Source organism: Rissa tridactyla, chromosome 1 (assembly GCF_028500815.1).
Source record: "Rissa tridactyla isolate bRisTri1 chromosome 1, bRisTri1.patW.cur.20221130, whole genome shotgun sequence".
Classification (NCBI taxonomy): domain Eukaryota; kingdom Metazoa; phylum Chordata; class Aves; order Charadriiformes; family Laridae; genus Rissa; species Rissa tridactyla.
Window position 1 is genome coordinate 76,129,888 of NC_071466.1, and position 21,844 is coordinate 76,151,731.

Here is a 21,844-nt window from a genome sequence, read left to right on the forward strand (position 1 = left end):
AAACTTTTTGTAAAGAGCGAGAAGGCAGAGCAGGCTCCTATGGCTGCAATCATCCTAATTTCGTGCATTTTGTTTTTACGCTTTCTTGCATTTGCTTTTCCTATGAGTTGCCACCGAACAGGATAACAAAGCTCAACCGACCACCAAGACGGAACCAACCGCACTGGCACTTTTTGCCCACACACGCTGATGAAGTTGTCACAGTGAAATAAGAAAGTGTACTCCTGTCTTGGACTTTTATTTTCTAGAAGTGCTGTACGCCATCCCTATTAAGGCTTGCCACCAGGAGTGATTATACGCAATTGCCCAATGAGAATTTAATTTCTTTTCACTTAACGCTGACCCATTTGCAAAAGAGATCTTTAGACCACAATAGAGGATTTTGTATTATATCATGTGCGTGACTCCAGATCCTCCAAACAAGCTTCTCAAAATGTTTCTGCAGAAACCTTGTCCAAGCTGTGATGGCAGCGCACCACACCCAAACTCGCTGGCCAGAGCTGATCCAGGATGACCACAGTCAGGAAACAGCCGAGACAATTCCACTCTGTGTTTCTGTGGGATCTTTGCACAGTGTTACTCGCTGGCCATCAGATGACTAAACGCAAAGCTGAAGAACGGTGCCTTGCAGATACGCCATCAACATTCACATTTGGGACAAACAGGCCAATCAGCAGAATCATGTTCCAAGTATCAGGAGCATCGGTTCACAAACAGTTTGTGTGTCACATCCACACTTGTGCTGCTCCACTGCGGTTTTCACTGTGGATGTGACTCCACAATTGAGTAACTTTTCCACCCACCTCACACCCTTGAACCCCAGTTGAGTAAAAGAACCACGTTGGCACGTTAACACCATAATTTTTAACTATAAGATTCAGGGGATTAACTGCGATAGGCAACATCTACAGGAAACTACGCATCTGTACATTTTCTTTAACCTAAAAAAATGAAAATATTTTATCAATGAGATCTTTGGAAGCCACTGCCTCCCTTTTTTCTAGAAGGGCGCTGCATCGTTTAGTTTTTAACATAGTCTGATGATAAAGACACTTGCAGGGGAGGCACGTACCTCTATACGTTGGCCTGACGACGTCTTTGACTAACACAACGTTAAGGAACAAATACCATGATTATAAATGGTACAGGTCCCCTAAACTCCCCAGTGGGGCTCAATGCCCTTCTCTCCTTATTCACAGGTTATTTACCAGCCATTACGTGGTTTTAGAGGTATCAGGAATTTACCCAGGCATCAAAGAGTAATTTCGAACATGGGAAGGGATTTTTCTCTCAGTCTTATGCAATTTCATAATGGTAAAGCTTTATAATAAATCAAACCATCATCTTTGGTTTTACAGGGAAGTGAAATGAAGAAGTGAAAGGGAGCACCAGCAACACAGTCCTCATTTGCAAGGTTGAGTACTTTTCCTTCTCAGACTAGGAATTTGCATCTAAAAGCCAATTAAGAGCAAATCCCATTTTTTGACTACTTGAAACAATGGTTTTCCAAGAACTGGCTACTCAGAAATGCTGTAGATCAGGCCACAGGCAACGAGCATTTTGCACTGTAAAAGGGTATCTGAGATTCTTCTGTTGGGATGGGAAAGCAAAGGAGGCTTAAAAACCTTCTTTTACGCAGTTCACTAATTAACAACGTAAACTGCTTCCTGACACAAAGGATACTTCCTTTTTTGCTTTTCTTGGAAGAAAAACTCTCTACATTCTTTTTTCTTTCCTAAGCAAGTTATAAAACCTCTCCATGTTACAGTCGTTCATAGGCTCCTGAAACGGGGTTTGAAATGGTCTCAGTCCTTGGGCTTCTGGCATTTGGGCATGACTCATCCATCACATCTCCTGAAAAGCCGACTTCAGAATCTCTTTGATCAAGCTGGATGCCTACGGGGGCTCTGGTGTTACCATGGCAAGGGACACCAGACGACCACATGAGCACTTTTGTACTAGATTCTCCCCCTCTTTATCTCAGGAGAAATTCAATTCAGCAGCAAAGATAAAAGAGGTTGCTTAAGGTTTTTGGGTTTTGCATCTTTTTTAAGACTCAAAAAAGACACAAGTGTTTTTCATCAGCAGAGAAAAATCGGGAGGACAGCGCACAGGCCTGACTTCTGGAATCTCCAGCAAGACAGAGGATCGGGACAGGAGCATTTACTGCAAGAGATCTTCAGCGCTAAACAGAGGCCTGTAAGGCTAAAGAATTTCAAAACTCTGGTATCTTAACAACAAATAGAGAGTCTCACCACTATGTTGAAATACCAAGTATGCCTCAGGGAAACTTGTTTCATGACGACAGTTAATATTTAAATTTACAAAAGCTGGAATAGAAGTTAAATGCACATACTAAAAAAAAAAAGAATCAACTCTTAATTGTAAAATGTTAAATATTCACATATAGCTAACCTAATAATTAGTGAAGAAACAGTATGACATCACTTTCTGCTGGATTTTAAAGTAAAATATTAGTGCTTTGGCGCAACTAAATCTTATTTTCCTACTTGGAAAAACCACTGCATACACCAGGTAGTAAACACGTAATACCTGCCCAAACATCATTTGACTTGGATGAGTTATTCAAACAGGCTACTCTGGATGCACAATGTCTCGTGATCAAGCCTTGTAAAACACTATAATTTTCTCAGAGGCAACATGGTACACAAGCATCGTCACACTCTTCTACTCACATTCAGGTACTTGGAAGACATCTGTCACTTACACTTCCTCAAAAGCAATTTTTTTCCCTGGGTGTCTGAGAACAAATCTACCATTACTGATAACAGCAGCATTAGGAACAACTGCATAAGCAAAGCAAACCTAATCACTACCATTAACGACCTGTGCAGTCTTGCTCTGAGTTTACTACTGCTCATGCTCTGTCTAGAGCAATGCACCTACTACATTGGTGGAGCCGCACCAGCAACGTCTGGTCAACAGCTGTAAACTGCAGAAACATTTCTTAGTACGGCTGTTGCAACGTTCATCCCATGTAACAGCTGCATTACCATTAAAAACAACGACATACTACTACTTTCTGTGGCAGAACTTTTATTTGGAGGGAAATTATAACTTTTGCATTTACATGGCACAAAGTATATACAGTACACTTTCCATGATAGGAATTATGATGCTGTTCACAGAAAGGTATCAAATTTGAGATAAATAATGCGTAAGCTAAAATATACAAACCAGGGGTGAAGGTGAAACTATTGGCCGTTTTTATAATCTATAGAAGAATTTCAAGGAATAATGTTAATTCCATGTTCAAAAATTTTTAACAAACTTCTAGTAAAGTTAATTGAAATATTTATAATACTATTCAGTTGTTGCACAGTATTTCCAATATACAATCAAGAAGATGCACAGAACACAACACTTAATATGAAAAAAAACCTATTGCACCCACAATTTAAAGGTTTCACTGCCTTTTGGATGCTGCACTACCATATTTATATAAACATTTACAACACTTCAGTAAACACAAAGGTTCTAAATGTAGTGCAGCATTATGGGGGGCCACTTTCAGCCTTAAAATAAATGTTAAATGCCCATATACTGTGCCATTTATTCTAAGCTGATGGTTTAAGCTGTAACCCTTAACTCCTACTGTGAGTAGCAAACACACGTTCCCCATGTTCAGAAGATTACCATCCCCCTGACTACACACTCTATATTGTGAGACCTAAACTGTCCTTGGCTTCATTGTCATTTTGGCATTTTGCCTCAGTGCTTGTGACAACTATCCCTTATATTATTTTTTTTTAATGTCCCGTTAAGTAGTCCTGTGTAGAATCTGAAGCAAAAGAATCTGCATCTTCATTATCAGAATCATCACTACTGTCATCAGCGGCTGGCTCTCCTGTCAGCGCTATCCGGGCATAATCATCAGTGTCTATAGACTTGCAGAAGTGAATGGCATACTTCAGTTTTTCCTCTAGTACTTGCTTACAGGAATACCTGGGCAGCTTCAGGAGAAAGAAGCAAGTGTATGACTCCGGAAGGAAGTGGTCTGGAGGATTGTATTTGTCCAATACCTGTTGAAAACAAAAAGCGTAATATTTTTGATTCACCGTCCAAACCACAAATAAATATCAAAATGATACTTGAGGGGTTTTTTTAACAGCATGTTAGATTTGCGATTGTGATGCTGAAGTTTCTTAAAAGAACAATGAAAAGACCAAATCCATTTTCCCTACAGTAAGTAAATAAGTAAAAACAGAAATATATGAGCTGCTTTGATTATGAATATGTAGTTGGGAACAATCTAAAAAAGATTATATTACTTCAGCAAATACCAAAATATGAATTAAAGACTGGGGATTTTTTTAATTTAGCTGAAATGATTACTGAGCTGAATGAAATGCTAAATAAATGCCGGCAAAAACAGTTGATGACTGACAGTGGAAGTCTATCAAAATCCAGAAAGCAAACGGCTGGGAAATGAAACGAATATCCACTTGCCCAAGTCAAGAGAGAAAAACATGACAGGTCTGCTGCACTGTCAAATCTACAATGTAATGTTAATGGTTAATGAAATCAGCCTGTTCTCTTGTTATGTCATGCTACTACTTGTCCACTACCAGCTTTTTAAAATAAAACCCCTATACCCCATCCCACACACCTTACCTGAATAACAAAGTCCCTCCCTCTGAAGTCTGCAATAGTCCTGGGCAGCCTTGTTCTGCCCCACACAAAACGCAGGAAGAGAGATCGCTCTGTATTGGAGAAGGACTCCATCACTTCCCAGAACCACTGTATCAAAGAAGCAGTTGGTTCAATGCCTTTATAAGTTGCTACAGATTTCAGGAGGTGAAGTGGAATATCCGGGCTTCCACATACCTGAAAAATAAAGTATAGTGATAGGCTACAAAAGTCTGATTAAATCAATTACAGGCGCTTTGTTCCCTCCATTCCTTTAAAATATTTAATCAGCTTTTACACTGATAAAAGGAACATTAAAATATTCATAGTGCTGTGCATCGACTCCTACCACAATAACACTAAATATACATCTACCCATCAGGGGACAATAATGAACCTTCTTTCATATTCCTGAATCACAAAGAATTAAACATTTTACTTCAGACAAATATCTGCAATTCACTTCCTAGGTCCCTGTTTTGTAGGGTTTTTTGGTTTTGTTTGTTTGTTTGTTTCTTCCAGAAATAATTCATTACATCACTGCTCAGCTATATCAGAACAGCCTTATTAATACAAAGAAGGCAATAAAACATTTTCTAGTCTTTCCTTGGACAAAATGTTTGCAATCACAGAGTGATCACTGTAGATAGTATTTAAGACGGGTTTTGGATTAGTAAAACATAAGTGAAGAATCTCACTCCAAGTTAGTCTGACAGAGGTAGCAAAGCAGAAATAGATACCATAGTTTCCAGTTCATATCCTGTAAAGAGTGAAAGTAGAGGAACGGGAACAACACGAGCCATCCCCTCACGAACTGCTGCAACTTGTTCGTCGAATTCATGAAGTCTGCAGAGACATATTTTCAGAGTTTCTGTGAATGCCATTGCTAGCAATTATTTCTAGTAATTATCATAATATCAAGGAAACTTTAACCTTTCCCCTCAAGTCTCCAGCTACGTGCCAAGGAACGTTAATAAATATTTATCACATAAGATACTTGACTTAGACCAGTTTCTACACCAATTCATATTGCACAGCAAGCTCAGTATGGAGAGGTACATCCCAGTGTTTAGGATATTTTATTTCCAGTATCATTCGTGTGTTGTGGTAAGAACAAACCAATATCCCATTTGGAAGCAACAAAATTCTTGAGAAAAGAACGGCTGTGCTTTGAAACTCTGCCCTCAAACATTCCTAATACTAAACAGACGTTATGGTAAAAGAAAAATGGGTCTGAACTAATACACGATGTTTGAGGACAGGAGTTGTTGTATTTCACGATAGACATAGATAAGTCTAACACTTTAATGCTTCTGCTGCCACCCATGATTTGTGTTTTGCTTCCCCCCCTCCCCCCCGTCAAATAATTTCTGAGATGTTTTACAGAGCTCTGCAGAGCAGAGATCTGCATCATTGACAAGTCCCATCCTCAGGCTCATCATCACCAAAACAAAGAAAGATGTCAGGACAACCCTGGTCTTACGCATCCACTTTTTCACATGGATTCTAATCAGGTGCTAGTTTTTCTCTCAAGGGCTTCATATAATTAAAAAAATTGATACCTAATCTAAAGATTTAAATGTTTCTCCCGGAGGACTTTTAACTGTAAATGCTTTAGAATTGCTCATGTCCTTTGATGATAGACAGAACTGGCAGGAGAACAAAATCACTTCTTCAAAGGAATGTAAGATTTTATATTAACATATCATTTATCCATTCCAAATGAAATTCCCCTCTACTGTTAAAAACAGGCTTAAGTATTAATTCATAACCATTAATAGAGGAGGAAAAAAAACAACAACAAAGACTGTAATTCAAGTAGTTGTTGGCAGACACTATAACTACAAACTAATAAGTAAGTATATAGCGACGATACAGTCTTGCTCAAGCACTCTCTGAAACAGTTAACTGTCGTGGCGAGAATACAACTATAAATAAGTTTCTCATCCAAATTATCTAAATTTCCATAATTCAATAGGCACTAAGCCCACTGCTTCACATAACAAGATGCCAACAGTTGCTTCTTAGATGTTTTACATTTTTTACATATTTTTAAAAGAAAAATCTTATTCATGTCAATAATTTGAATGACTTGTCCAACAAACCTGTAGTTTATTGCCAGCCTCACGTATTCAGCTCTATTATCCAGTGTAATATGGGTGTACTTGGAACTCAACTGAATATCTTGACCACTTGCATTAGGCACAGTGAATGGGAGACTCATAGCTTCAAACTCTTCTGAAGTAGCTTCGTTGTCTCGAATGTACATAAGCCCAGGAATAAAATCTTTATCAACCTTTAGAAAATAACAAGCCTAAGTTAAAGTCAAGTTTACTAGCACTATAACAGTGTCTCTTGCATACCAAACACAGTGCCTCATGTGTCATCTACCAAAAGCATTGTCAAATGTCTGACCATAACCCATCTATCTGAATTTCAAAGCCACAGAATGCCTTAGTATTTCACACAAAATGTCATTATGCTGGGATGTGGGAGGGCACATGTGTTCTAGATTTCAATTCTTTTGGGGAGCATTTGTCAATAAACTGTATTATATAAGAAAATCAATTTAAAGCTTAAAAACATAATCACGTCTACGAAGTCCAATGCTGGTTTTGCTACAAAAGGAATCCCCTTACTGACAGGTAAATGACTCAATGCTTACTTACTGTAAAGTAAGTACATTTCTACATGACAGTATTTGAGAAGTAACTCTTCTTTGTGAGGAAGACCTAACTCTTACTCCACATTTACTGAGCTCAGTAAACAGAAATGGAAAAGTTTGTGATATTCAGTATATGGGTACAAACTATTTTCAGTGGTAGTTTGAACTAATTTTATTTTACTTCAAAAACAGTGTAGGCGCATGTACCCCATCAGTTACTGCATCGTGGCACAACAGACAGTAACAGCTGCAGGAAAGTCTACTCGAAAGTAGGAGTTCAACCACAAATATTTTTCTAGTCAAATCCATGAGAAGATTTGAGAATGCTCTAGAAATCGAACAGCTTATTTAAATACTTTTGAACAATTTAGATTTGCCATTTTAGCATTGAGTACAAGTCATCCTTACATACAGGCTCAAAATGTAACAGGCCAGTCAAAATACAAGTATATAGAAACCAGGGAAGCCAACTGCTGAAGAAAAATTTATGCTAGAATCTGCTTGTCTTCTGTAAGTTATATCCTACTCAGAAACTCCCTACTTACCTCACTGAGATCGGCAATTGTTAGGTTCATTCCTGCAAGCTGTTTCCACACTGGCTCAGCCAGGTTAAGGCTCAGAGGGCTGCCAGTCCGGATAGCAATGCCTAAAAGTACACCTGTAAGTTTAAAAATAATATTTTAATTTTTTTTGTTAGATTCCCAATACTCTAGTCATGTAATGCAAGCAGCATGTCACAATGTTGCTAAGAAATTACCAAGAAAACGAAACATGTTCATATGCAAGAGTGACTTGGCAGCAGGATTTAACAGGAAACAATCTCTGTTTGCTCCAGATTCATCTCTTCCATTTGGTGTCACAATTAACAGAGGGGTCAGCCCATTCTGAAGCTCCTCGCACATTTCTGCTATTGATTCACTATAACCTCCACCGCAATCATCCACAGATTCACCTTGGAGAAGAAAAAAGGCTCAAAATTAAATGTTCTTTCAAAAATAAATGAACTGTTGAAATAAACTGTATTTCCTTCTATGGGGATCATTGACTAAACAAGAGTTTACCAAAAGCTACGCTGTTGCATCTGTTCATATGAAAACCCTTTATGTTTTGCTCTATATTTGGAAATTTCCAGTACATTGTAAATTGTATTATTTAGAAGATCATACAACATATCACAGTGTCAAAAATACTATTTTGCCAGAGTGTAATTAACATTTTTGTGTTTTGCACTGATCAAAATAAAACAGAATAAAGGTAGGAAAAGAAAGTCAAAGCAATGCGATTCCTAAGTGACATTTTAAAGTAGATATATTTTATATATCTTACATACAGCAGATACTTTATATATCTTACATACAAGCTCTTCAATCTAAAATATTTTTCATGAAAAAGCTCAAAGTGGTATGTGAATTGTAAAAACAACCCTCCCAGTAAAACCAGCTAGCCAGGATTATTTACGAATTCAGACAGCTGAAAAACAGGTTTAGGTTTTGCAGAACGTTTGTTGTAAGCAAAAGAGCTGCCCCCAGAATTTGAGGACAATTACAGACGCATTTCCACTAACTGTGAGGGGGTTTTAATAAAATAACTTTACAAGGCTTTTTTACTTCCTAACATTTTAAGCACCTTCCTCTGCCTACACACCTACATTGTTTTCCTATCTCCCTTCCTTCCTTCAGGTCCTCCAAAAAAGTGAATCTGAAGAAAACAGTAATGTTAAGTGCAAAATAGGTGGGGGGTAGGGGGGTGGAGAATCCTCTTACCAACAAACTTGACTTTCCAAACACGATGAGGAAGCAGAAGGCTATCAGGGCTAAAGGAACTCATCTTAGCACACATCTGTCCAAACACTGACTTTGTACCGTCAGGCCCAGCCAGTCCTCCTTTACTCCTAGAACGTTTTACCTATTGAGTAAGCACATTATAAAAATCACTGTAAGGATATATTTCCGCTGGCAACTCTGTGCAGATCAGATCATAAGATTAACATTTGTAAAATACTAATGTGTTCAGTGCGATATTTGCAGAGGTCCACAGTGTATGTTGTATATGTGACATATACAGAGGGGGAACAAAATTTCAAATTACAGCACTACATTATTTTTCAGTACTATCTAATATCCATCCCCAGATATCACAGACTCCTATTACATATCCCGATCCTCTCCAGGAGGATGAAAGCACCTAAAATCTCAGGCTATTAGGAGCGCAGAACTATTGCGGAATCACCTGATAGTTGAGGTCAGAAAGGATGTCTGGAGGTCAACTGGGCCCACTCCCCTGCTCAAGCAGGGCCACCTAAAGCCAGCTGCTCAGGACCATGTCCAAATGGCTTTCAAATATCTCCAAGGATAGACACTCCACAACACCTCCGGGCAACCTGTGCCACTGCTCAGTTACACCCATAGGGAAAAAGTGTTTCCTGATGTTTCAGTTTGTGCCCACTGCCTCTGGTCCTGACACTGGGCACCACTGAGCAGAGCCTGGGTCCCTCTTCTTTGCACCCTCCCTTCAGGTATGCAAAAATATACATTAATGAGATGATGAGATGCCCCGAGCCTTCTCCAGGCTAAACAGTCCCAGCTCTTTCAACCTTTCCTCATAGAAGAGATGCTCTAGTCCCTTAATCATCTTCATGGTCCTTCACTGGACTCTCTCCAGTACGTCCACATCTTGCTTGTACTGAAGAGCGCAGAACTGGACCCAGTATTCCAGATGTGGCCTCACCAGTGCTGAGTAGAGGGGAAGCATCACCTCCCTCAACCTGCTGGCAACACTCCTCCTAATGCAGCCCAGGACACTCATTAACTTTCTTCATGGCAAGGGCACATTGGTGGCCCATGTTCAACTTGGTGTCCACCAGCACACCCAGGTTCTTTTCTGAAGAAGCTGGATTGCAGGCCACTTAGTTAATGCATCCTATGTCTACACATATATTCAGTTGTCAAATCTGGGCAAGTTTTTCATACAGAGGTTGTGTTGTTGGCCAGAAAACTGAATACATGTTTTTCTAATATTCATTAATGATAATATTTAAATATGCATCTGTGATATTTACTAGGAGCCTCTAGAAATGAGTAAGCACTACCAAAATACATATGTGTATACACACACAGAGTAATTTGTTTCTTAGGCACCTACAGAAGAAGAGTATTTTAAGATTTGATGAAGATCCATAACAAATGGCGTGCAAGGAAAATCCCACATATTTTGCTGCAAGAGATGCACACAAAGTGGATAAGAATACAAAAAGCATTTCACCAGTATAGAGAAGAAAGAAATAGAAAGCAAACAGTTGGCTGGAGAAATGCAAGATTTGCCCCCCGGCCCTGCCTCGGTGTTCTGCAGTTTACATTCTCAACCTGCCCTGACTGCAAAGGGACTCTACAGTGCATGTAGCTCACCAATATCCATGAGACACTTCATTCAGAAATAACCCAGACTCATCTCATTTGGTCCCACTCCAAGGTACAGTACATCTCAAAATCCAATTGTTCAGATGCTGCATACTGCTGATACTTTGAATAAAACATCCATCAGATTTCTTTCAGGTTTTATTGAAAGGCTGACACACTCAAGTCATCCTCACATATAAGATGTTCTGTATCAACATAAGCTGGTTTTAATTCAATAGATTTCTAAGAAATTTGGATGCCCAAGAAGTTTTAAGTTGAGAAATCACCAAGTCTTCTCTTAAAAAGAGGAAAGTATGAGTAGAAGGTCTGTGAAAGCAGTAGTTAATTCAGTTTTTTCAAACCTCAGACCTAAAATACAAATTAACCAAGTGACAATAAAAAGGCAAGTAATCCTGCCTGAACTGAACAGCATGGCATGTACATTTGCTATTATATGTTTAAATTAGTATTTATTTACTAGCAACACAGAATTTTCATTTAATCTGATCATTTAGATGCAAGAATGGTTACAACTTGACTTAACAAAGCAATGTAAGAACACCATGGAGGATTATTGGCATTTATGCCAGTACCTTAATATATTGCTTGCTGACAAAGACAGATGCCTGTATTAAAATTTATTAGTTTATTAGCAAAGAGTAAAACACTTCACTGAAAAATGGCAAAAATTCATACAAATATGTTTAGGCCACAATCCACCATAGGTGTTTTATCTTTTTATTGTAGAGGTCTAGAGCACAGCATCTCGCTCATGTTTCCAAATCATCCCCTTTAGAGACATAATAAGTATTCTGCGAAATCTGTTTTACTGAATAGGTTGAATAGGGTCAGATATAACCCTCACTGAATACCTGCCTTATTAAACACAGATTATGCAGCATCTCAAGTTTTTAAAATACAGTTCCGGCCTTCTTGCTGGCAACTTTTTAGCATAAAACAAGTTAATATGTTGATTAGAGCCCAAGAAGGATCTTCATAAAACAGTCTACAAGCAGCAGTTGTCAGCTATCAGCGGAAAACCAGCTTTTCTTGAACTAGAGAGAAATGCAGCAGTTCAAAAGCAGCACACAGTGAAGCGTGGAAGAATCAAGTTCAAGAACTTGCCTAAGTGAGTATCACTTATTGTGAGCAGAACCACTGCAACAAAGGGGGAGAGGCACTCAAATCAATTTGTAATCTGGTTAAAGAATTTTGAAGTGATGAATACCAAAATTTAAGTTCTTTCTCTGAATCTGAAGAGCCAAACTTTACATTTGTGTCTCAAGCAGCCTGTGAGAGTACCCAATGAAATACTGGCCATCCTGTAGGCCTCTCTCCAACGCACCAGAACTCAGGAGAAGTGCAGTACGTAAAGCCATGCACTCAGAGATTAATAAATAAGTTTACAAAAAGATGACAGCTTATTAGCTAGAATAAGCTAAAAAAGAAAAATATGTACTATTTACATAGAACACAGATCTATCTATGAGGAAAACACACACAATTCAAGGATATGTCATGAAATCAGTCTCCAGAAGAGGTAGAGAAGTACCAGTGTGATAGTTACAAGAGCACAGACACAGTCTCACCTGTACCTTGAGGTTTCAGTTATCTATGCTCAAACTGAAATGCTACAGAAAAAAAATACAGTATAAGATGATGAGGGGTAGAGAAAGACCGTTCTACACAAGCAGACAAGAAAAGCTTAGCCTGATCAGTGTAGGAAAACGAAGACTGTAAATGAAAGGAAAATGAAATGGGTGTTCTTTAAAAGCACATTCGATAAGGGAGAAGACAATAACCGGGATGGAGGAATGGTATTTAAACTGAAGTATAACACTCACAAAGGAACAAATCATTCATTCATTGGTATGCTGTGCCTACTTTAAGATCAGATAATTTTTAATCATCATGCTAGTGAGATTTCTGTAATCCACATTTGATAAGGAGGCCTAGTGAGAAGGAAGAAGCTATTCTTAAAGTGGTATTTCATATATCCATAAACGTGACATTCTTCCCATGACCGTACAGAACACTGAACCAGGAGACCCTTTGCAATATTACACTCCTGAAAGTAGACATTCTCCTTAATAAATGAAATTTGTTTCCCTTTTAAAAGGAGGAAATTCCTTTCAACTGCTGTGATAATCTCTGTCATCCAAAGGCAAGATATGATTTAATAGCATTATGAACGTGTCTGCCTATAGGTCATAGCACACTGTCCATTTGAAACCACATGAGCTACAACGGTACTTAAATACTAGGTAAATCTGATCTGCTGGTGAGAGGCTCAGTAAGTAAACTTGAGCACTGGAGCCCTGTCTAGACATATAACTGCTAGTTCACTTTCTGTCTCAGTCTTCTATTACACCTTTCCAGAACAAGGCCCAGATGCTGTTTTGGAACATTTCACTTAATGACTATTCCCAAAAAGTAGTATGGATAAAACTGCATCAAGGTTGGTTTCTTCTGCCTTACACAGTCCCCCAACAGTGTCTCAAACTGCCTCTGTGCATTCAAGCTTGCCCTCATGCTACACCTTAAAGCATAAAATGTCCACCCTCAGTTTTATGCCACAGAAATACCAGGCTGGCACTTGGGCAAGTTGCAGTACAGTCATCAGCACTGTATTTCACATACCTTGAGCAAGAAAACTACATAAAACTACCATGTCCTACTATCACAGGAAAGATCCAGGGCCCAAGTAGTATGTAAGGTGAATGTCATCTACTCTAAAGGAATCTGGTCCATGTAAAACTTGATCTCAGGACAAAGGAGCGGTGTTTGGTTTGCTTTCGCACCGCAATTTATAGCTGTTATGTCCAGTTCTGGTACTTCCAAAGAAACCACTGAGCAACAAGGCAGATGAGGAAATATTTTAAAAAACAAGTCAGCATCTGCAAAACAACTTTAAATTAACAACTCATCTGTTCATTTTATACAAAGGAAGATTAAGTGAATCGACTGCACCATATAAATACATAAACTGTAAGAAGAGTCTTCTGAAAGCAAAGGAATCTTAAAGCCCAGCTACAGTTAAACTCACAACAGCAAATAAGATTAAAATTCTTAACATTGACAAATTAGCTGTCTGAGACTATGTAAAGCCACTTTGAATATTCAATTAAATATTATAAAGGACTAAACAGTTTAAGAATCTGCATTTTCATTCTTTGCAAAAGCTAACTCAAAAAATCGTGACCCATAATTGGTACTGTGTAATCAGGCCAAGATTATGAACATGGCCTTTTTTAGCCCTCACTTGGCTAAATCTAGGACAGGCTTGTGTTACAGCAATATTTCATTTCCTCCAGAGGCTATGAAGAAGGAAGTCCTGCAACTACCAGTTCTTTTCTAGATTTCAAGACAGATTCAAGTAATGAAGTGGAATACAAAAGAAAGCCTATCTTAATTAATTAACTCAACAGTAGAAGGGGGACACTTGGAAATGAGCCCAAAACCTACTCACTAGTTTCCTGCCTTAAGTTAAATACTTGCGGTGCTTTATTGAACTTTCTGAATTCACATACATACAAAGTAACAAGAAAATCTGTGGCACTGTGTTCAGCTTCAATTTCCCAAATAATAAACTAAACCAATGCATTTTAATAACATAACACTACCACAAGAAATTCAGTGCCCATAGAAAATGGCAAAGAAGCAGGAGCAGGGTCTAGCCACAACAGGATGTACTTCTGTCCACTAAGGGAAAACTAATTAGTCAAAATTTTCATAATTTCTCCATTCTAACCTTACAAAGAGGAGGTTTGTTTTGTTGTTTTTTGTTGTTTTTTTGTTTTTTTTTTGTTTTGTTTTTTTTGTTGTTTTGTTTGGTTGGTTTTTTATATTATGAAAAGTAAGAAGAAAACCACCACTAGGGAAAGAAATGCATGAGGAAGCTGTAAGACCAGGCTTCAGTCCATTTAAATGAACACAATGTTTTACTATTTTATGTTACAGAAATATCTATGGAAAAAAGACATATCTGGCCTAAGGCACAACATTACGTTTCTAACGTCAATGATAAGGAAAAAAGCCCTTTTGTATCAAACAGTTCTGCAATCAATATGACCACATGTGATGACCAGCAAAGGACAAGAGTATATCAGCCTGATTTTTCATAATATTCAAGGCTGCTTTTTTCTATTGCCTCTTCCCCCACCCCCGCCCCATCATGTTCTCTGTTATGAAAGCAACAGCTGAATAATTCATGTGACCATTTGGAAAGGTAAGTAAGAATCACTACTTTCTTAAGTTATCTAATGTAGTTCTAAAAAAGCTGTCCTTTGTCAAGGAGGAAATACTTTGCTCATTAGAGTCTAAATCATTCACTTAATATGCCAACACTTATGTGTGTGTGTGTCCCCTGCCCCCTCCAACAACCACAGTGTGGATGAAAACACACTGAAAAGAAAATGAGCAGCCCTTGCTGCATTCACTTCTTCACTGTTTGAATTCTCTGATAAAAATTTAACTCTTCAGTACTCAGATACCAAACAGCTGAAAGATAAAGGGACTTGACAAATGCATAGCACCGAGTTAAACATACAGATACTAAAATTAAAACTTCAGATTAAGATACCTGTATTCTGTTGAGCTCTACAACTGGCCCATGCTGACGATCTCTCACCATAGTTGCTTGCACAACTTTTCTGAAAGCTGCCTCCTAAAAAAGGAAAACACAAAAAATTAAAATAGTGGCAAAACTGCAATCAAGACAGCTGCACATATTTCACAGATAAACACATACTTGGTTCAACTCGGGGGGGGGAAGGGGGTGGGGGGGAGGACTCCAGTAAAACAGAGAAACTGATCCTGCAATACTATCCTTCAGCAATTTCCTTCTGAGGAATCACTAGAAAAGGTGTAACACCTATGAGAGTTTCTTTAGAAGAAACAGAAACAAGCATCAAGTACTTTTGAAATACTAAAACAAAAGCAATCGAATACAGAGCTGTGATATGTTAGTTAAGGATCACGTTATTTCTCCTACAATTCAAGTCTGAAACAGTCGGGATACTAGAAAAGTAAAGCAGAAAGTCTCTCCTGTATCACTCAAAACAATGTCTTGAAAGGTTGTACTTCACCCAGACTCAGTTATTACTAAGCAGCCAACATGTCTCTGAGTGCAGTTATAAATTAGTTTATACCAGAATAATACATGTATACGAAGAATAATTAATGTCAGAGAAAAACAAATCAAAAAAGACAAAGATGAGATGATCTTGCTATGTAAGGCAATAAATAAACAACAAATAAGAATAAAAAGTAAACTTTTCATACAAATTCAATTATCTGAGGTACTCTCACTAAACGTTTGGATCAAATCTTACACTGTCAGGTTCAAGCAAGCTTTAAAAAGATTTTTAAGTCTTCAGAATATCTGAAGGTATGCCTGACAAATGCCTAGATATGAATATGGCATCTTAACTTCTGGTGTCTCTGTTGAATGCTTTTGATATAAAATATACCTGCTATCACATTTTATCTTATATATGAAGCCTTTCTGTAACTGTTCTGCAGACTCTTAAAGTAAATTATTTGAACGTGCCTCCTGCACACCCATTCCTATACTAAATATCATATACCTTATGACTCCCTATTAATTGCACTAACATGTAAAAGTGTCTTGAACAGAATAGCTAGGATTTCCCTTTCCTTTTTTCCAATTTAGGTTTTGATGAAAAACGTGTAGTCTTCTCAGAGTCTGCAAAGCTGTATTGCTCTACTACACAATTTTACTGGAGTCTAGAGAAAGAGACCTTGAGACATTACATGCTAAGGAGTCTAGTTACAGGCCATGCGTCTCATTTAAGGACACAGAAGAGCACTGCAGAGGGAAACTTAACTGCTTCTCTTTTCAAATATATCTCCCAGCAGATTTTGTCTGCTTATATAAGGTTATCATTTTTTTGTTAGACAAGTTACTATGACAGTGAGAAAATTCAGATCCAAAACTGATGATCATACTGAAGGCATATTCTGTTTTTAAAGGCTTTCCATATCTAAAGTTCTGAATAACTGTTGTAGCCTTCAAGCATTATAATTATCTAGATTTTCTCATACTTACAACTATAAAAATCCACTTTCTTTACCGATTTGAGATTGAACTCCTAGATACTCTGTCTTCACTTTTAGCCCAGTCTAAAAACAAGTTTGTACCTGCACAGAGCTTTGGATCAACTAGTATATCACCTGATGATGACAAGTGAAACACAAAAAGCAGACAATGACCATTTCATACTTATCGTACATTTTTTCCAGGATAGCATCTACTGAATACTCGAGAAGAATTCAGCTATACTACAAACTGAAGATTTACAGTGTAAAGTTATTTTTAAGATCAACACACAACAGGACTATGATGAAGAACTGAGGAAAACATAATAAAAAGAACACATTCACAAATAAAGAAGTTTGCGTAATCTGAATGCAAATATTTGATATACAACTTACAGAACAAATTGAGATATATAGTTCTATTTTCTTCAGAAACTGTTTAAACAGTAAATTTCACTTACAGTAATAAATCATTCCCCTAAAAGCATTCTGATAAATACCTTTCCCTGTGATATCAGTATTCCCCGTAATGTGTCAAACCCAACTGAGGGTCCTTGGCCAGTTTCATCAAGTCTTCCTTCAAGATCAAACATTGGAATGCAAGGACAGAAGAGTTCAGAAATGTGATGCAACAGCAGAAGCCTGTTTCTCAATGAAATGATGGGAATTTCCTGCAGGTGATTATACTCCATAGGAACCTATGATAAGGCAATGATATCCAAATGTCATTTAGAATTATTGTGTATTTTATTTTATTAAACAGAACAACAATTTATAAGATTTGTAATGAATTCGTATTAGAAATTCAGGTATTTGCTTATTCACGCTGTCAGAACTTAATTCATGGAGTTGTTTGTTTATAAGAGATACTAATAGTATCCATCTAAACTGAAACAAGTATTAGAAACATGACAGCTAGACTATTCTTGCTATTCCATATTTTACAATTCTCTTTATCCATAAACAGAGACATTTTACATCCTGTCACCACTACACCCAGGCATTATAGCTGAAAGATGAGAAATCAAAAAAACAATGTTCTCAATGTAAAGCAAGCAACGAATCCTTAGAATCCCTTGGAAGGCATATGATTTTCATAGCTGGAATACGGAATTAAAATTCCTGCCAATTTGCAAACTCAGTTATTATTCTGCATTGGATTAACAACTGAATGAAGAGTCATCCTCACCTCAGAAAACTGGAATCCTTCTTTGAAAATATGGAAGTAAAACAAAGGAACTGGCTCAAACCCGAAGCCAAATCAAAGCACGCTGTGCTTATGCGGGGATTTAGAAAGGAAGTACACCTACTGAAAGATCACCAATAAGCATACCAAGTATGCTTAAAATCTGAATGCAATAAGCCAAAAATATTACCTGTGTAGGCAGCTTGCCAGCGTTAGCAGGTTTACTGGTTGACCAAGCTAAAGTATGTGCTGAGCCACAGGCTACTCTGTTGATCTTTTTACCCTGAAGTGCTGCAACCAAGCGTGGTCTTTGGATGGCGTTAGTTGTTCCATCTCCAAGCTGCCCTTCATCATTATCTCCCCATGTATACACTTCCCCTAAACCAATAAAAAGAATTAATTGTTCTGAAGCTAAGATAGAAGCTTTTTACCTTTTTTTTTTTTTAAATTAGCATTTATAAATCATTTCACCAAATTAGGCTTTGGACTGTAATCAAGATTTCTAGGACTGATGGCCATCCTGGAATCCACTAGCTAGTGCAGATAAATCTTGAGTGATATGGTTTGGCCCATGGTCTATGTCGAGCAGCTAGTATAAGATGCATTTATTTCCTCATAGTTTGTATAACTTAAAAGTTCTGTTCCTGAACAGGAGGAAGTGGTGAAGCAGAAGAATAACAACAGATACACCAGAAATAGGCAGTATTTGATAGTTTCATAGCAAAAAAAAAAAAACAAACCCTGATGTTAAAAAAAAAAAAAAAAAAAGAATTAGAAAAGGCTTAACATTTTGGATGAAAGAAAAGATCCTACAATAAGTTGTATTACTAAAGAGGACATTAAAATGGGTGCTTACTGTTGCAAAATAATTGGAAAATACTTTTAAAATATCAACCTTCTTTCTAAGCATTCCTTTTCTGCAGCTATATCCTATTTCACTAACACCTATAACACACACAGTTATTGTGCAGACTTGCTAATTAAATGTGGGAGTGAGTCTGCTACAAAGAATATTCGGTATCTCAACCTGCTCTGTGAGAACCAATATTGTTTGTGCAGTGCTCCATTTAGCAAGTTAAACACCTCAGCAGGCTCAGAAGACGCTGGGGGGGAAAAAAAAAGCCAAATCCATTCACTCTACTGCTTAACCAAACTGTAATTACTTTTAGAGCTCTATACTTATGTTTGACCAACAGCGTGTATGACACTTAAACTCTTCAGTTGGTTTTATGTGATCGTTTCAAATCAATGACATGCTTGTTACTCAAGAAAGACGCAACATCTGCAAACAAAAAAAATATGTCCACGCACATACAGGACCAGCATTTTTAGCAAGGACAACCTACCAACAGCTGACTGAAAAATAAAGTTTCGTTTTTTTCAAATTCAGTATTGAGAACTAAGTAAATTATTTGATTTTTATACCGTCTTCAGTGCAGCAAACACAGTGCAAAGACCCAGTAGCAATTGCAATGACTTTCTTTCCTTGCAGTCCCTGCACTTGTCGTGGTCTTCTAACATGGTCATCAGATCCATGGCCTAACCGATGATAATCTCCTTTGCCCCTGCACGGAGAAGGTAAAACATTTCAAAACTGTGTTTTAATTGTGGAGAAAACAGAATGATAGACTGTGTCTGATATTTGGCCTGTAGATGTTATTTATAAACAGTCCAATTCCAAAATATTCTCCAAACATTCAACATCAATCATCCCTAGCTCATATGACATGGATGTGATTCTGCTGATACGGTAAAAAATTCTTAAACCTCTAATGTGCTGTTTCTACTCATTCTGAGTAGGTCCTTTTACCACTTTTGCAGGGGGTTGTTTGGTTTTTTCCTCTTAAAAATACCAAGTAGTAGAAGCATTCATCTGCAAAACCAGTACGTTTACTGACCTCAGAGACTGGAACCTTGGGCAGAAGGATGTTGGAAAGGTATTCTGTTTAGGCTTTTTGAACACTTAAGTCTAGTAATTTAAACTACAAGATTTCGATTGGCAGAGGAAGATTAAACCAATGAACTAAAATTCTTGAACTACAGCCATCCCAAGCTAGACACGATTTTGATAAAATATGAAAATGTTATTTATGCTATCATCTTCCACCCTGCACAACACTCCAGGCTTATATGTCTACTGACTTCCCTGTTAACTTCTGCATCTTGCAGTGGTTGATGCCTGGAATGACAACTCTGTGCTTAGGTCTCCAAGACAAAATACTTTGATTTTTCATTCCAGTAGTACTATAAAATGTTCCCCAAAGTGGTAGATTTTATTACTAATCAAGACAGAGGAACTCAAAAAAGATTTTGACGGGGGGAGGGTAATCAAACTAGTGAAGGCAGTGCAACACTAGTACTTGTTGCAGACAAGGTTACACCTAAGACTGTCAAAATAACTGATACAAAATACTTACCACGTATATACTGCTCCAGATTTGGTAAGAGCCACAGAAAATTGTGATCCACATTCTACTTTAACCACTCCAAGGCCTGTGAGGGAATCAATCTAGGAAAATAATATCAAATTAAATCGAAGTTAATTAAGGAGACTATAGTTTCATAGACTGTGCTGTCTTAAGTAAAATATAACATGCAAGTGTGTAAATGTCTATATGCATATTTATAAACTAAAATGTGTACGTAGATCATTTAGCAGAATTCTACTCCTTTCATCTTGCTACCATTTACTACTTAAACATTAAAAAGAAGCTCAGATTTGGCAAACTGCTGAAGATCGTCTCTAGTATGTTTTGCCAATAGTTACTCAGCAATTGCTCCTAAGTAGAAACGGAAGGCTCTGTCTCTAAATACTCAACATTAATCATCCATGGCTCGTATGACACGGATGTGATTCTGTCAACATAGTAAAAATCTTTAAACCTCCAGTACATTCTTCTTACTTATTCTGTGTAGGTTCTTATGCCACTTTACCATCAATCCTATGGGACTGATGATTGATGAAGCATAAACAAGCTATTTTCATACTGCATTACATCATCCAATAAAAACGTGTTATTTGGGACAGGCTGGTAGACTTTGTCCTTTCGGAAAGAAAATGGGGACACCGGTAATAAAGTGCAATTCTGGACTAAGAATCTAAAATGCACTGTGCATAGGTATACACAGCGACACTCACATACATTTCTCAAACACAAACAACATTCATATTCATAACAAGTCCTGTAACTCAAATTAGATGGCTACATGGATTTCATTTGTAACATACCAAGAAATTCCAAGTCAACCATGCATTCACATGGAAGGTTTAATTTAATATAAGATTACTTTCTAATCAATCGATACCCCTTTCTGGAATGAAGTTATGACTTCAGCCGTACTATGGAAGTTTATTAACACACAGAAACATGAAGATTTCTTGGCAAATTTTAACGTTTTGACAGGAACCAAAATTAAAATGCGAAATATTGCTGGAACCAGCAACGTTCTCTAAAGAAAAAAGCCTTCCAGTGCAACTTTAACAGCCAGCACAAAATTAAAGACTTGGTATTGTAGGCTACAAAATTCATTGTTAACAACAATCAGAAGAATCCTGATGTCCCAAGATGCATGGAAGGTTGCACATATTGACAAAGCTGTCTTCAGCATTCTCCATCAACCTCATGGCTTCTAAAACAATGAAAAAATCACATTCAAATACCTTCATTGGTACTTTACAACCATCACTGCCTCCTCTGCCAAGTTTTCCATAATCTCCATCACCCCAGGACCAGACCGTATCATCATCAGTCAGGCACAGTGTCTGTGCATCTCCGCTGCCACAGGCTATGTCAATCACACGGTAGCCCTGGAGAGCTTCCACCTGTAAAGAAATCACCCATTTTTGTCCACAGTAAAAGACTTAGTCATTTAGTTTCAGAAAACATG

At 37.6% G+C, this 21,844-nt stretch overlaps 1 protein-coding gene across 5 annotated transcripts in view; it reads right to left on the minus strand.

Annotated features, from left to right (window-relative positions):
* Positions 1–3,040: 3,040 nt before the first annotated feature.
* Positions 3,041–21,844, minus strand: part of HERC2 (HECT and RLD domain containing E3 ubiquitin protein ligase 2) — a 116,718-nt gene continuing 97,914 nt past the window's right edge. For all 5 annotated transcript variants that reach the window (XM_054188733.1, XM_054188735.1, XM_054188734.1 and 2 more), the window contains 13 exons: positions 21,618–21,779; positions 20,374–20,465; positions 19,382–19,521; positions 18,147–18,334; positions 17,271–17,468; positions 15,293–15,376; positions 9,079–9,220; positions 8,073–8,267; positions 7,861–7,973; positions 6,756–6,946; positions 5,391–5,496; positions 4,636–4,848; positions 3,041–4,043 (listed from right to left, as the gene is read on the minus strand). In XM_054188733.1, the coding sequence (XP_054044708.1) occupies positions 3,771–4,043; positions 4,636–4,848; positions 5,391–5,496; positions 6,756–6,946; positions 7,861–7,973; positions 8,073–8,267; positions 9,079–9,220; positions 15,293–15,376; positions 17,271–17,468; positions 18,147–18,334; positions 19,382–19,521; positions 20,374–20,465; positions 21,618–21,779 (2,097 nt within the window). In that variant the 3' untranslated portion in view covers positions 3,041–3,770. The remainder of the gene's footprint in view (positions 4,044–4,635; positions 4,849–5,390; positions 5,497–6,755; positions 6,947–7,860; positions 7,974–8,072; positions 8,268–9,078; positions 9,221–15,292; positions 15,377–17,270; positions 17,469–18,146; positions 18,335–19,381; positions 19,522–20,373; positions 20,466–21,617; positions 21,780–21,844) is intronic.